The following is a 14,356-nucleotide window of genomic DNA, read 5'->3' as shown; positions in this document are numbered from 1 at the left end:
GCACCAAACCGCTGTGCCACCCAGGGATCCCAGCATTGGCCCTTTTTGATGGTGACTGTGAATATTTAGTAAGAATTTACTGCAAGCCATGCACAGATTATTTCATTTAGACTTCACAACAAATTCAGCAGGTAGGTACAATTAATCTCTCCATTTTAGAGTTTAGAAAACTGAACTACGATGAGCATAAAAATCTTGCAAAGGTCACAGAGACTCTAAGTGGCAGAGGTTGCATACAAACTGAAGTAGTCTGAAGAGAAAAAGCACTCTGGACTCTTCTTCAATGTCTGGTTCCAGCAAGGCTTGTATTCAGATGATGGAGTTCAGATGAAATTGGGAATACAAGCTCCTATATGACTCCCCCAGCTGCTCTAATGCCATAGACTCATACATAATGCCCAATTCTTGAACATACAGATGTAGTACATATGGTGTTTTCCAACTCTATGGTACACCTTCGACCATCCTAAAAGCACACCCACCCACCACCATATATCTGACTCAAATATGGGGAAAAATAGGTCATCAAAAGAGCTGAACTAAGAACATGTTGGTATTTACTGTAAGAATAACCTAATTTTAAACTGTAGTATTCAATTATGCCTGTTTAGGTAAATCTCATTTCAAAAAATATATAATTAAAAACTTTATAAAAAGTCATGAGTTTTGTTCATTGCATTAATTAGCATGGGGTGGGTAATGGAGAAGGGCAATCTACATGCATTAAAAAATTTAAATCTCTTGACTTATTTGCTAATCTTTAATGTTGTAAATGCACTCAGACTGTATGTTTTGGGAGGTACTTTTTTTCTAATCCACATTATGGCAAAAAATTAAACTCTCACTGAAAACCAGGCTTCAGCAATAGGAACAAGGACAGCTCCTCTCAGTTCAAGCCTCTAGTCCACACAGGGCGATAAAGACCCTCCGGAAGGTCATCACTGAGTGAGATGCATTAATTCCAAGTAGAAAGAGAAGAAAAGAAGGTTCTGAGAAAGTATCATGATAGATCATGGCAGAGTTTATGGAAGCAGCTATATCTGAACTAAGCTAAAAAGAAATATAAGTTGGAGAGAGAGTATTTCAAACAGAACAAATCACGTAAGGTAAGTTTTATTATTATTTTTTTAAAGATTTTATTTATTTATTCATGAGAGACGGAGAGAGAGACAGAGAGGCAGAGACACAGGCAGAAGGAGAAGCAGGCTCCATGCAGGGAGCCCGACGTGGAACTTGATCCCGGGTCTCCAGGATCACACCCCAGGCTGCAGGCGGCGCTAAACCGCTGCACCACGGGGGCTGCCCATGTAAGGGAATTTTTAAACGCAAGAAAATACAGAACACATTTGGTGACGAGGAATATTCAAATTTGCTAAAGCACAGAGTTGACAAGGAGGAACAAAACTGAAAAGGTGAGAGGGGTCAGACTGTGGACAAACCCGAGTGCCTTCTTACTCTACCATTAGACAAAAGCCAGCATTTTGGGGCGAGGGAGCAACACGATCAGCACTGTGCATCAGACACACAACAAGTAGAATGTAAGATGATCTGGGAACGGGGACAGAAAAAGACCAGTCAGAAGGCAACCACTGTAGACAAAGAAAGGAAGCAGTCTGATGTAGCGGAGGTGCTTTGGGAAGGGTGGGGAACAGGGAGCAGGGGCTGAGGGGAACAGGGAGAGATCATGACCATGAGGAAAAGGAGAGGACTCGGTAAGTGTTTCACAGACAGAACGGAGGATGAGGCTGAACCAAAGATGGTTCAGAGGAGTTTGTGTCCAGCCGAGGCCAGGCCATTAACGGAAGTGGGGAGCATGGGCTTGGGAGAGGCCAGTGCGTTTTCTGGAACACTGAGTGTGCCACGCTGGTGGGCCCTTCTGGTGGAGATGTTCAAAAGGCAATTGGAAATAAGAGTCTGGAACTCTAAAAAGAGGTCATGGCTGGAGATGCAGACTTATGAGCCACCCTCATATGGGAAAGCTGAAGCCATATGGCTGCCAGAGATTGTCAAGGAGAGAACAGGGGACAGAGTCTCATGGAATAAACTCATTCAGAATAAAAATTCATTTAACTTTGCTTTCCTGATCATAGCAAAAACCACTGAATAGCCAGGCAAAAGCTGACTAACTGTAAATGATTTAGGACTCATTTTTTACTAATTATTTGTAGATGAATTGTAAATGATAAATACATACTACAAAACAGGACTTATAATAAGGGCATTTAGGTTGTTTCCGTAAAATGTTTTAAGAAGCTTCTTGCCATTATAAACAAAACTGTGATTGAAAACAGTTCTGGAGGGACACCTGGGTTGCTCAGTGGTTGGGCATCTGCCTTCGGCTGGAGGTGTGATCCCAGGCACACCGCATCGGGCTCCTTGCTTGGAGCCTGCTTCTCCCTCTGCCTGTGTCTCTGCTTCTCTCTCTGTTTCTCATAAATAAATAAATAAATAAAATCTTTAAAGAAAAAAAAAAAACCGAAACAGTTTTGGAGCCCTGTTACTGTAAATGTCCTTGATACCTTTCTAAAAATTAAATTCCTAGAAGTGAATTATAAGGCTTTAAAATTCTTTTATTGCCACAATGTTCTCCTGAATGGCTCTACTAAACTCCCACCAGTCTGTAGGAGTACACATATCCTCCCACTCATTTGCCAATTCTGACTACTGAATTTTATTCTTTTAAAAACTGCTCAATTTGATAGGTAAAAACTTATATTAATATTTTAATTTTATCTCAATTTGTAAAAGCAAACATTTTTCATATTTTTATTGGCCATTTAATTCCTGTTAACTGCTTACTCATATCCTTTATTCACTTCATCCTTTCTACTAGCTTTCTGTCATGTGACATGACAACAATTTCAACACTTTTACTATGCTCCTACAGAATATTTTAATACAAAGTAGTTATTATTTGTGCAGGAAGGCAGAGTATAACCATATTAATTATTAATATAAACTGAAGTTTTAAGAAGTCCAAGAGACTTTCTGACTATATTCATAGGAATGTGAAAAATGCAGAGAAAAAAAAGCAAAGATAATAAATAGCATTGTTCCAAATTACTCCCCAAGTGGCTCAGGAATGATGGACTGCTTAACACCACACACACACACTACTTTCCTTACTCGGCCCTCATTCTAGTCCAAGAAAAAGAACTTCCATATACATTTAAAAATCAACTTGCTTTTAAAGGCAATGCTCCCAATAGGCAGTGTGATCTAGATTCATATAATGATGCCTTATGAACTCTCTGTTTCCCTTTTAGGAATTGTAAAGTTATACTTTATAAATTAGGAAGCCATCTGATGAAGCAGTTTCTATTTGAGCTGTCTAGCCCTGCTGTCAGAAAAGAGACCTATAATTTGCTAACCTCGGCTCCAATCTCACAAACTATGCACAACTCTTCCCCGGGCTCCTAAGCAGGGCTCTGTATTTATGCCACTCACCCACAACCGCCCCTCTCACCCCCACCAACCACAAAATTGAGGAGGACAGAGCAACCTCTTTCCCGTGAGGAGGTTGGATCCCAGGCAAGACTCAGCTTGATCCCCACCCAGGGAGTGGCATGATTTTATTTGAGCCCATGTAAGATGTCACTGGTAAGACACATACTCAGACAGCTATGGTAAAGCTGTTATGTTATTAATATAACTCCCTGGCGGAGTACACAACTTAGTATTAAAAGAAAAAAATAAAAACAGAACAAAATACTCAGCTGTTTAACATTACAAACATCTGCTTCAGCATTTCCCTAGACCTACTGAGCAGGTACTGCATTCTGCATGGGACTACAGGGATGAAAAGTTCAACACCTGTTTCAACACCAGACTCTAGAGGAGAGGTGTGATTTTAAAATGTTATTTACATCATTTCAGCATAGAGTGTAATGCATATTTATTTAATGGACTGGAGGGCATGGATTAGAAGTTCCTGATATTCCTCCTGGAGCAGGCAGTTAACATTTGCAAAACCACTACTGGATATACACAATCACTGGTTCATGTTGAAGTTGCTAACAAAAAAATCTCACTCCAGGGGTGTCTGGGTGGCTCAGATGATTAAGCATTTGCTCAGATCATGATCCCGGGGTCCTGGGATTAAGCCCCACGTTGGGCTCCCTGCTCAGGAAGCCTGCTTCTCCTTCTCCCTCTGACCCTTCCCCCTGCTCATGCTCTCTCTCAAATGAATTTTAAAAATCTTTTTTCAAAAACCCACCTCACTTCAGTAGGATAAGTCAAATTCTCATCTCTCCTCAAATCCAGAGGATATGGTAATTAGTATAATAGATATCAGAAATGACTACAGCAGTAGAAAAGAGTGGAGTTCAGGATACATGGTTTGGCTATAGTACCATAAAGGGGACCACTGCTCTTACATGAGCACATACATATGAATCTAATGAACTCTGTGGTGTATATTCTTTGGAATTGTACCCAGGGCTCAGGGTTCCTACTGGTTCTGTGATTAGTTCCATATAAGGGAATTTTGTTGTCTGATCCCAAGTAGGTTAAACTGAATCCTACACCCAGATTAGCACTTCTACCTAGAATAAAACTTTCATAAAAGGTATCGGTCAGAGTTCCTAGAAGAATGGAGAGGAGGGACTTTATTTAGTTTAGAAAACAGTTTGTAAGACTATTTTTTGCACTTGCTGGCTAATAAATTTTTGTATGTGTGGCAGAGTTCAGTCTGAATTTTGCTTTCATAGTACTTTTGGGAAGTTATGTTTTAGGGGAGTAGACCTATGTTGTTCACTTATCTGTAGCTTCCAAACATGAGCAGTCTCTCTCAAAAAGAACTTAATACCCACACAACTGAACTGGCTCAAGTTGCATCACAACAGGGAAAAGTCATGCGAAAACAACCAGGACAGTGTAATAAACACAACACAGGGTACCTAGATAGCAAAGATGATTAATGCTCTCATGGAATGGGGTGTAGAAGATTCTGCAAAGTGACATATGAGCACAATTTTGAAGGATAAAAATACCAGGTGTCCAGAGTAGGGAGAGAGTCCAAGTAGAGGGAACACCCTAAGAGGAATGCAAATGTGAGAAGTGTTGAAGGATGAAGTGCACAATGAAGAGCATCAGGAGATGTGGCAGGAAGGTTCCTACTGACTTTCAAAGGAGCTTTGTCTTACAAGCCAGTGTAGCCATGTGTGTTCAGTAAGAATCACTTGGTGGACTTCTGAAAGTATGATGCCCAATGCCTCCACTTAAAATAATGATTTAGTAGGTATAGAATGAGACCTGGGAACTTGGAATTTTAAACAAGCACTCCAAAGGGCCAAACTTCGAATAATGATAGCAAAATAATCCAATTTCAGCCTGAGTACAGGGGGGATGTGGGAGATCAGGGGTTCAGTTCTAAACATGTTTAGTTAGGGTATGCGTAAGGTACAGTTACAGGAAGACAATCCCTGCTCTAAAAGAACTTATATTCCAGTGGAACAGAAAGGAAAACTAATCATTTTAACACAACCAACAACTAAAATGACGCCTGTCAAAGGGGCACCTGTGTGGCTCAGTTGGTTAAGTTTCTATCTTTGGCTCAGGTCATGATCTCAGAGTCCTGGGATCAAGCCCTGTGTCAGGGTCCCTGCTCAGCAGGGAGTCTGCTTCTCCCTCTCCTTCCCTATCCAGCTTGTGTTCTCTGCTCTCTCTCAAACAAATAAATCTTAAAAAAATAAATGACCAGGCCAGGCACTGAATATTATTCCACTGCAGGGGCAGTTGGGGTCAGAGAAAACTTCTTGAAAAATGGGTCTTGAAAGAAGACTGTGAATTAGCCAGGCAAAAGAGAGCGAGGGGAGAATGTTCCAGGAAAAGAAAAAAGTCACAAAGACACAGACAGCACGGTGTGTGTGCATGTGCATGTCCTGCGTGTAAATTGCAAGCAAGGGGGAGCCCAAAGCACCAGGCCAGTGGTGTGACAGATGAGGCAGGATGTATCCAAGGCCACTCCCTGGAAGGTTAGTGTGCTCCTTGATAGTTAACTTGCACTTCATCTTACAGGTTAACAGGGAGCCACTGAAGAGTTCTCAGCAGGGAAGTGATATTATCAACTCTAGGTTTTCATTTACTTGAGCAGGTGACTTGCGAGGCACATTTCTGAAGCACAGCTATGAAGTAATGAGTCTGTTTTTCTTACTGGAGCTGGTAAACCACAGCTATTTCCTTTTGTGGGTTATTCTCTACAGGAATGCTTGTGTTTTGTTCTTAATTTGATATTCTTGATGCAGAATTAATGCAATAACAAAAAGCTGTTTTTTAAAAAATTTTCCCAAATGAATGCAACTCATATGAAGTACTTAAAAGTGTCAACATAGCCTCAGGCTTACTGCTTGGAGAGATATTCAATAATTGCTAAAATGCTCTTTTTGGTTTAAGACTTAAATGTGCATAGACTCAGGACTCCTTAGCTGAAAAGACTGGTCATAAAAACATACAAAAACATCTGACTCTTAGGAAATCAGTAACTCCAATAATGAGCCGAGTTTTTCAATAACAATAGTAATAGCACAACCCCCTTTGTAGGTAGAAAAGCAAACTCTTCTAGAAAGCATTTGTGGTGTGAATGACAGAGATTCAAGTCACATGCAGCCTTTGCAAATTTATTTTACAGAGCTTCCATATGATGCATCTCATATTCATCTCATTCCTGCAACGACTCCATGAGTTCTGCGGGAAAGTCAAGGTCTCCATTTTACTAATAAATCTATCTGGGCCTTGTTGGCAGTGCTGAAGCGCTTCTTCTGCCAGCCATATTTTTGCACAGGAGTGTAATCACTGCAAGGACCAGATCTGGTCCTAGAAAATAATGATGGCCCCGTTTCAAATAACACTAACCTCTACTCTGCTTTTATCACTTTGAAGGAGTTTAATGTTCTTTGCTTTCTGCATCATTCTTAGAAAAGTTGCTGGATTACTTATAAATAACCATACCCCCCCCCCAAAAAAATAACCATACCCAGACACCCTTGTAATATTTCTCTTCTGGGTTTCTTCCATCAATTTTGGACTCCTATGAGGCAGATCTTATTAATCTGTGCTAAACACAAGTGCTCAAATCTCTGTTGAGTAAATCAATTAATGATGAAGGGTAGAGAGAAAGGGGAGAATAACTTCAACAACTTTAATACGATTTATTGATTATTTTTTCTTCTGGCATCAGCTGTGCCAAGTGGCTTTCTCAGCAGTGCCCAGGGTGAGCACCTGAAGACACTGTGAGAAGACATCATCTATACTTTAAAACAGAATACAAGTTGAGTTTTATCATCTTATGCTAAAAGTTGACAAAGGTATTTACCAGATTATGAGTAATAAATCAGAAGTTCAACAACCATCCATTTGCATAGGAAACAACCATCCGTTTGCACAGGATGACACACATATATTATATACACTATGTACATGTGTGTGTGTGCATGCACGTGTACATAAAGAAGGATAGTTATTAAATTATGCCAAAAGACCGATTTTCATTCAGTACCATATAGCTTTATTCTGGGTGTAGGCACAGCTTATTTTTAAGAATGTTCAAGTAGGAGAATGCTTGGCTGGCTCAGTGAGAGAAACACAGGACTCTTGATCTTGGGGTCATAAGTTCGAGCCGCATGTGGGGTATAGAGATTACTCAAATTAATTTTTAAAAAAACCAAAAAATCTTAAAAAAAAAAAAAAAAAAAGAATGTTCAAGTAGGGGTGGCCTGGCTGGCTGGCTTAGTCCATAGAGCATTCTACTCTTAATCTCAGGATTGTGAGTTCAAGCCCATGTTGTGTGTAGTGGCTACTTGAAAAAAAGGATATTCAAATGTACCTAGTGAGTGGTTTAGGAAAAGAATTCAAATAGAATATGAGATTTCCATAACAACCATTAAGAAGTTAAGTTCTCTAAGCCTTTATATCTAGTAATTTTCAGGCATATTGACAGTAACTAGCAACCTCCAGTATTTCTCTCAAACCCTTGTTCCCAGCCTTGTTCTGATGCTACTAGAACAATCATCTATGCTACCCTGCTTTTTAGAGCTACCTGCTTCTTTGATCCATAGTTTTCTGCTGGCCCAGGCTTAGTCTTTATGTCACAATTTTACTGAATCCTACTGATGACTGATTTCTACCCTGCTTCTCTGATCAACATTATATGTCAGTCTACTGTACCTGAAGTTCTATAGACTATGATCCAATATTATGTCCAAATGTGCTGTTGATACAAGAGGAAGTTTTGTTTTGGTTCTGGGTGGGGCCCAGTGACTCTAACCAAAGGGACCATAAGATAAAAACTGAGGACCCGGTGCTCTAAGGATAGGAATTTGAAGAGAATGTTGCAAGAAGTCTTAAGGTGAAGTATAAACGTGAGACTCCGGGGCAGCCCGGGTGGCTCAGCAGTTTAGCGCCGCCTTTGGCCCAGGGCCTGATCTTGGAGACCCGGGACTGAGTCCCATGTCGGGCTCCCTGCATGGAGCCTGCTTCTCCCTCTGCCTGTGCCTCTGCCTTTCTTTCTCTCCCCCCCCACTCCTGTGTCTCTCATGAATAAATAAATAAAATCTTTAAAAAAAAAAAAGTGAGGCTCCACTTTTGCATAAAATTTGAGAGAATTTTTAATTAATTATGAAGAACCAACTAGATACATTTAAGAGTCTTGAAGAAAAATCCTCCCATACTTGGTTGATAAAATGGTGAGATGTGAGTTGAGTAAACTAATAGTTTGCTTCTCTTTGAATCTGCATCTAGGCCTGTGTCAACCTGGGAGGAGAGTCTATTGTCCTTAGTCTCTAACCAATTAATCTACATTTTTATCAATGATTTTGAATGAAAAAAAAAAGAAAAGAAGGGATTTCTCAGTATAACTTTTCTGAATAGGGAAAGTTTAGATAAGTGCACTTTACAGGAAAACCACCACCAATGGCTGAGGTATTACTATGTGTCAGTCACTGCATGAGGAACTTTATATTAGTTCTTTCATTTAATTCTCAGAATCCCTGTGAGATAAGTATTATGCTCATCATGTGGAGTAAACTATACAAAGGGATAAGACGATTTGGCAGAACAGATATCCTAAAAACAAAACAAAAAACCCAGGAGTTCTGGTTGACCATAAATTTAAACTAGCCACTATGTTGCTAAAAAGCTATGGCTACCTTAAATAGTTCTACTAGATTCTATACTACTTAGGCCCTATTCATTTCTGGGGATACATTAGAGTATTTTTTTTTTTTTTAATGGCTAAAATCGTGAGGGCAGTGTCCAGTAAGGAACAGTGGCAGGATGTGAATAGGTTTAGCCTGGAGAAGACACATTCCCGGTGGACTGTAATCTCCGGAATACAGGGACTGAGTCAGATAAAAATAGCACCACATTTTACGTAGTGCTTTCCAGTTTGCAAAATGGCTTTTACCTTACACACAAAATAAGGAAGCACACTGAGATTAAGAAGACTGGGATCTGAAGCCAGAGTGCCTGTACTCAAACTCCAATTTTGCCCCTTCCTGCCTGGGTCACTCTGGACAAATTATTTAACTTTTCTGTGCCTGACTTTGTCTGTAAAGTGAAAATAACAACTGTATACCTGCATGGTTAATGAACTAGTACATAAAAAAGTGTTTAACAACACTGGTGCAAAGGCAGTGTTAATGTTGGACAGCTATGGGGTGCTGGATAAGTCCCAAGCCTCCAGAGCTGTGTCCTCATTCTAAAAATTAGGATTATCACTATCTACTCACAAAACTAGGAGTTAAACAAGACAACAAAGGAAAGTGTTCTGTAAATCTTAATTCCTTTTTTGTTTCATAAACACCTTCATCAGAATGCCTGGGTGGCTCAGTGGTTGAGTGTCTGCCTTTGGCTCTGGGCATGATCCTGGGTCTGGGGATCGAGTCCCACATCAGGCTCCCAGTGAGAAGCTTGCTTCTCCCTCTCTATGTCTCTCTCTCTCTCTCTCTCTCATAAATAAATAAATACATACATACATACATATATACATACATACACACACACCATCATCATAATCTCTAAGAGAGCCTATTATGCTCCAGACACTATGCTAAGTATAATTATCTCATTTAATCCTCACCATAACTATATAAAATGCCTACTTCTATGATCTTCACTTTTCAGACAAGGAAAAATGCCTACTTCTATGATCTTCACTTTTCAGACACTTTTTAATTTCATATAAATTAACCTAGAATGGTTAATTTATATGAGGCTGCAGAGCTAAGCTGTCAGCGAGATTGAGAACTCAGGTGTGCTAGACTCTGTAGCCCAGCTTAGGGCCTCCATATGTATATAGGCTTTTCACTTACACATCTCAGCAGCTAACAACATGCCTACTAGTAAAATGCCTCCTATGTATAAAATGTTTGGTAAATGTTTCCTTAATTAAATTAATGAATGTTAGCGGTCTTCAACTTGGTGCAACTGTTGTAAGGAAACAGGATATGTAGAAAAGCCTCCATTCCTGCTCCATGTGCCAGTACGTTGGGGGGATTGATCTTGGATCACATCATCTGAGCCCAGGTTTCTTTACTTCTAAGATAAGGAACCTGGAAAATACAATCTTCCAATCTGGTTCAAAGACTACATGGTTCCATCTGGCAACACTTCTGATATAGCAAGGATTTAAAATAAAAATTCTAGAATTTCAAAACTGGAAGAGACCACAAAGGTCTGACCCAAACCCTTTAGACAAGGGAATCCCAAAAGACAAAAATCTGGGTTTCCGAATCAATTTCCAAATCTACATTGCTTCTTCTGTAATGATACAGAGTAGACATTTTAAACTAGATTAAAAGAAATATATAAATGGTATCACAAAGTCCAAAAATAATGGGTACCAAAGTCAAACGGTATTTAGTAACTTTTATATTCTAAAATCTCTTTATTAGTCACTATAAAATATCAATGTTTATTGCTTAAAATAGCATTAAAGATTAAGATATTAAAACACTAAGATATTGTCTTTTAATTTTGTGAATACCCAATTCTAATAAATAACAAGGGCAGTCTCAGAATAAATTATTTTGATAATAAAAGACTTGCAGTAGCACAAATGAACTTAAAAAAAATTTTTTTTTTTTTTCTGGGATCCCTGGGTGGCGCAGTTTTTTTTGAGAAAGCGTGCAAGAGTTGGGGGTAGGGTGGCCAGGAGGAGCACCGGGAAAGGAAGAGAATCTCAAACCGACTTTCTGCTGAGCATGGAGCTCGAGGCAGGGATCAATCCCACACCCTTGAGATGATGAACTGAGCCTAAATCAAGAGTTGGATGCTTAAATGACTAAGCCATCTAGGCATCCTAGCTTCTTTAGTTTTTTTAAGATTTTTTTTTTTTTTTTTTTTTTTTTATGATAGTCACACAGAGAGAGAAAGAGAGAGAGGCACAGACACAGGCAGAGGGAGAAGCAGACTACATGCAGGGAGCCCAACGTGGGACTCGATCCCGGGTCTCCAGGATCAAGCCCTGGGCTGAAGGCAGTGCTAAACCGCTGAGCCACCCAGGCTGCCCAGCTTCTTTATTTTTAAAAGCATTTATAGAAATACTGGGTTAAGATTTTGAAACTACTGTTACGAAGGCTAAACAAATAAAAAAATTTTCATAATCTCGAGACACACTAAACTACAAAAATTCAACTACAATTTTATATTTTCAAGGATATATAAAGTCTTAAAAAAACGAGTACTGGGGCTAAATATAAAAAAACACTATGACATGAAACTATAAAACACAAAACATTTTAAGAGGAAAAAATAAGAGTTTAATTTTAAAAAAGCAATCTCCACTATAACACTTAAGGTAAATGTTATTTAAGACATATTATAATTTATTAAGCATATTATGTAGAACAAATGGCCTAGATCTGATTCACTATGCTCTCACTCATCATAAATCCATTAATTTTAATGCACAAAATGTGAAAATACAGTGAGAAAACTACAAAGAAAATGTTACAGTGGTACGGACAGGGTAACCAACATATAGTATAATGGTCAAGTATAGTAAGGTTAGCAAGTCTGGATTCAAATCTCAGCTCTACTACTTACTATCTCTATGTGGGCATAACAACAATGTACACCCCCAAAGGGACATTATAAGGATTAAAAATAGAATGCAGGGGATCCCTGGGTGGCTCAGCGGTTTAGCGCCTGCCTTCAGCCCAGGATGTTATCCTGGAGACCCAGGATCGAGTTCCGCATCAGGTTCCCTGTGTGGAGCCTGCTTCCCCCTCTGCCTGGGTCTCTGCCTCTCTCTCTCTCTGTCTCTCATGAATAAATAAGTAAAATCTTAAAAAAAAAAAAAAAAAAAAAAAAAAAAAGAATGCTTATTGCAGCTGGTATCCAGTAAACACCCAATAAATGTGAGCTATTAGCATCACTGCCAGTTATGCTTCTCAAACGCTGACACAGGAGGATGTCATCCCTGCCCATGTGCTAACATCTACTTTTGTCTTCCCAGTACCCGTTCCCCCTCATCCTTGGGCAAAATGGACTTGTGGTCCTCAATCCTATTTGGGTGAGCTTCACTCTCTACCCTCTGGTGTGAGCATGTCAAGTCTGATCAGAAACCAGTTCAGAAATGGGCACATGACCCAAACCAATTGGAACCAATGGGACTCAACTCTAGGATTTTATTTGGAGCTTTCTTCTTATGTACATCCTAGGATATAAAGCTAAAACTACTGGAGCCGACTTGCTATCACATGAATAATGAACAGGAAAGAAGACCTGAGAAAGCAAGTTTTGATGGTATTATTTGTGCCCTTGGTTTCAACTGTGACAGAAGGTTGATCACTAGGATTTATAGTTATGGGGACCAATAAATATCTTTTTTGGTCTGCTCAAGTCCCTTTAAGGGATTTTTCATTTTGTTTTTGACATTTGCATCTGAGATCTAACACATCTGGTATCAGTCACCTCCCAGAAGCTGGTGGCCAAGGATGAAGTAAAGCTGACATGAAGGGCATGGATTTGAAATCAGCAACATCTGGTTTCTAATCCTGATTCTACCACTCATTAAACACTTGAACCATGGGTAATCTGTTTAAGCCTACCTCCTCATCTGTGAAGTGGTTTGATACCTGCCTCAAAGAGTTCGTAAGAGAGGCACCTGGCTGGCTCAGTAAAAAGAGCATACGACTTTTTTTTTTTTTTTTTTAAGATTTTATTTCTTTATTAATGAGAAACACAGAGAGGAGAGAGAGAGAGAGAGGCAGAGACACAGGCAGAGGGAGAAGTAGGCTCCATGCAGGGAGCCTGACATGGGACTTGATCCCGGGACTCCAGAATCACGCCCTGGGCTGAAGGTGGGGCTAAACCACTGAGCCACCTGGGCTGCCCGAACATACGACTTTGATTTCTAAGTTGTGGGTCCGAGCCCCATGTTGGATGTAGAGATTACTTAAAAATAAATAAATAGGGATGTCTAAAGTGGCTCAGGTGGTTGAGTGTCTGGCTCTTGGTTTCAGCTCAGGTCATGACCTCAGGATCCTAGGATCAAGCCTGGTGTGGGGCTCTACGCTCAGTGAGGACTATGCTTGAAAATTCTCTCCCTCTTCCTCTGTCCCTCTCCCTGCTCTCTCTCTGAAATAAATGAATAAGTCTTTAAAAAAAAAAAAAAAAAACAAACCTGGGTTGATGAGAGGATAAATGTGACAATGCCTATAAACTCCTTGGCCTCCACCTAAAAGGGAGTAACACTCAATTAGTAGAAGCTATTACTATGTTATTGATCTCAAATTGATCTTCATATCTGATGTAAATCCAACGTCTGTATTTCCAGAGGTTTAGCCATCTCCACCTACATAGTCTTCATCCTTAAATTTAACATTGCCAAATCTCATATTAACCTATCTTCTCCACACACAACCCCATCACTCCCTCTGCCCCTCCAAAAAAAAAAAAAAAAACCCTCATTAAGGATCAATTCTTCACCAATTAATAAGATGTGTTCCAAGTGGTCTCTAATCTCTAATTCTAGGATCCTAGGAATCATTCTAGACTGACCCTTCTTGCCTGTTAGCCAATCCATCACTGAGTCCCACTAAATCTTTGTAGCCTGACAGCAAAGAATGTTCCTCTTCCTGGTGGATAAGAACAAGGGCAGGACCCCTCCAACTCCAGGATGTGCGACCTTCTCACTGGCTTTTCAAGGAGACCTTCGATCCTCTTATCCCTCCTTCTCATCTTTTTCCTTGTGGCTTCATCTCTTTCCAAATCCAGGATGGATTTCTTGCCAGCTCTCTTTATTTTTTCCCTAACCTCACCCTGCAAACTAGCAAATGTAAATGAATCCAATCTTTGTAACTTTTACACCCAAGCTACCTACCAAGCACTACTGTAGGCTGTCTCAGCCCCGACT

The 14,356-nt window shown here is 39.9% G+C and overlaps 1 protein-coding gene and 1 non-coding gene across 7 annotated transcripts in view; both read right to left on the bottom strand.

Moving 5' to 3' along the window:
- The window catches only part of EGLN1 (egl-9 family hypoxia inducible factor 1), a 57,927-nt gene that overhangs the window by 15,194 nt on the left and 28,377 nt on the right, over positions 1-14,356 (bottom strand). For 3 of the 6 annotated variants that reach the window (XM_072755982.1, XM_072755977.1, XM_072755980.1), the window contains exon 2: positions 13,625-13,678. The exons of the other annotated variants lie outside the window; for them this stretch is intronic. In XM_072755982.1, the coding sequence (XP_072612083.1) occupies positions 13,625-13,678 (54 nt within the window). The remainder of the gene's footprint in view (positions 1-13,624; positions 13,679-14,356) is intronic. 6 annotated transcript variants of the gene reach the window in all.
- LOC112927427 (small nucleolar RNA SNORD35) lies at positions 7,165-7,249 on the bottom strand. The gene has a single exon (XR_003236533.1). It is a non-coding gene; the product is annotated as a small nucleolar RNA SNORD35 (small nucleolar RNA).

The sequence above is a fragment of the Vulpes vulpes genome, chromosome 4 (assembly GCF_048418805.1).
Source record: "Vulpes vulpes isolate BD-2025 chromosome 4, VulVul3, whole genome shotgun sequence".
In the NCBI taxonomy this organism is placed as follows: Eukaryota; Metazoa; Chordata; class Mammalia; order Carnivora; family Canidae; genus Vulpes; species Vulpes vulpes.
The sequence above is the reverse complement of the archived record's forward strand: the minus strand, read 5'-3'. Positions and strand labels throughout refer to the sequence as shown.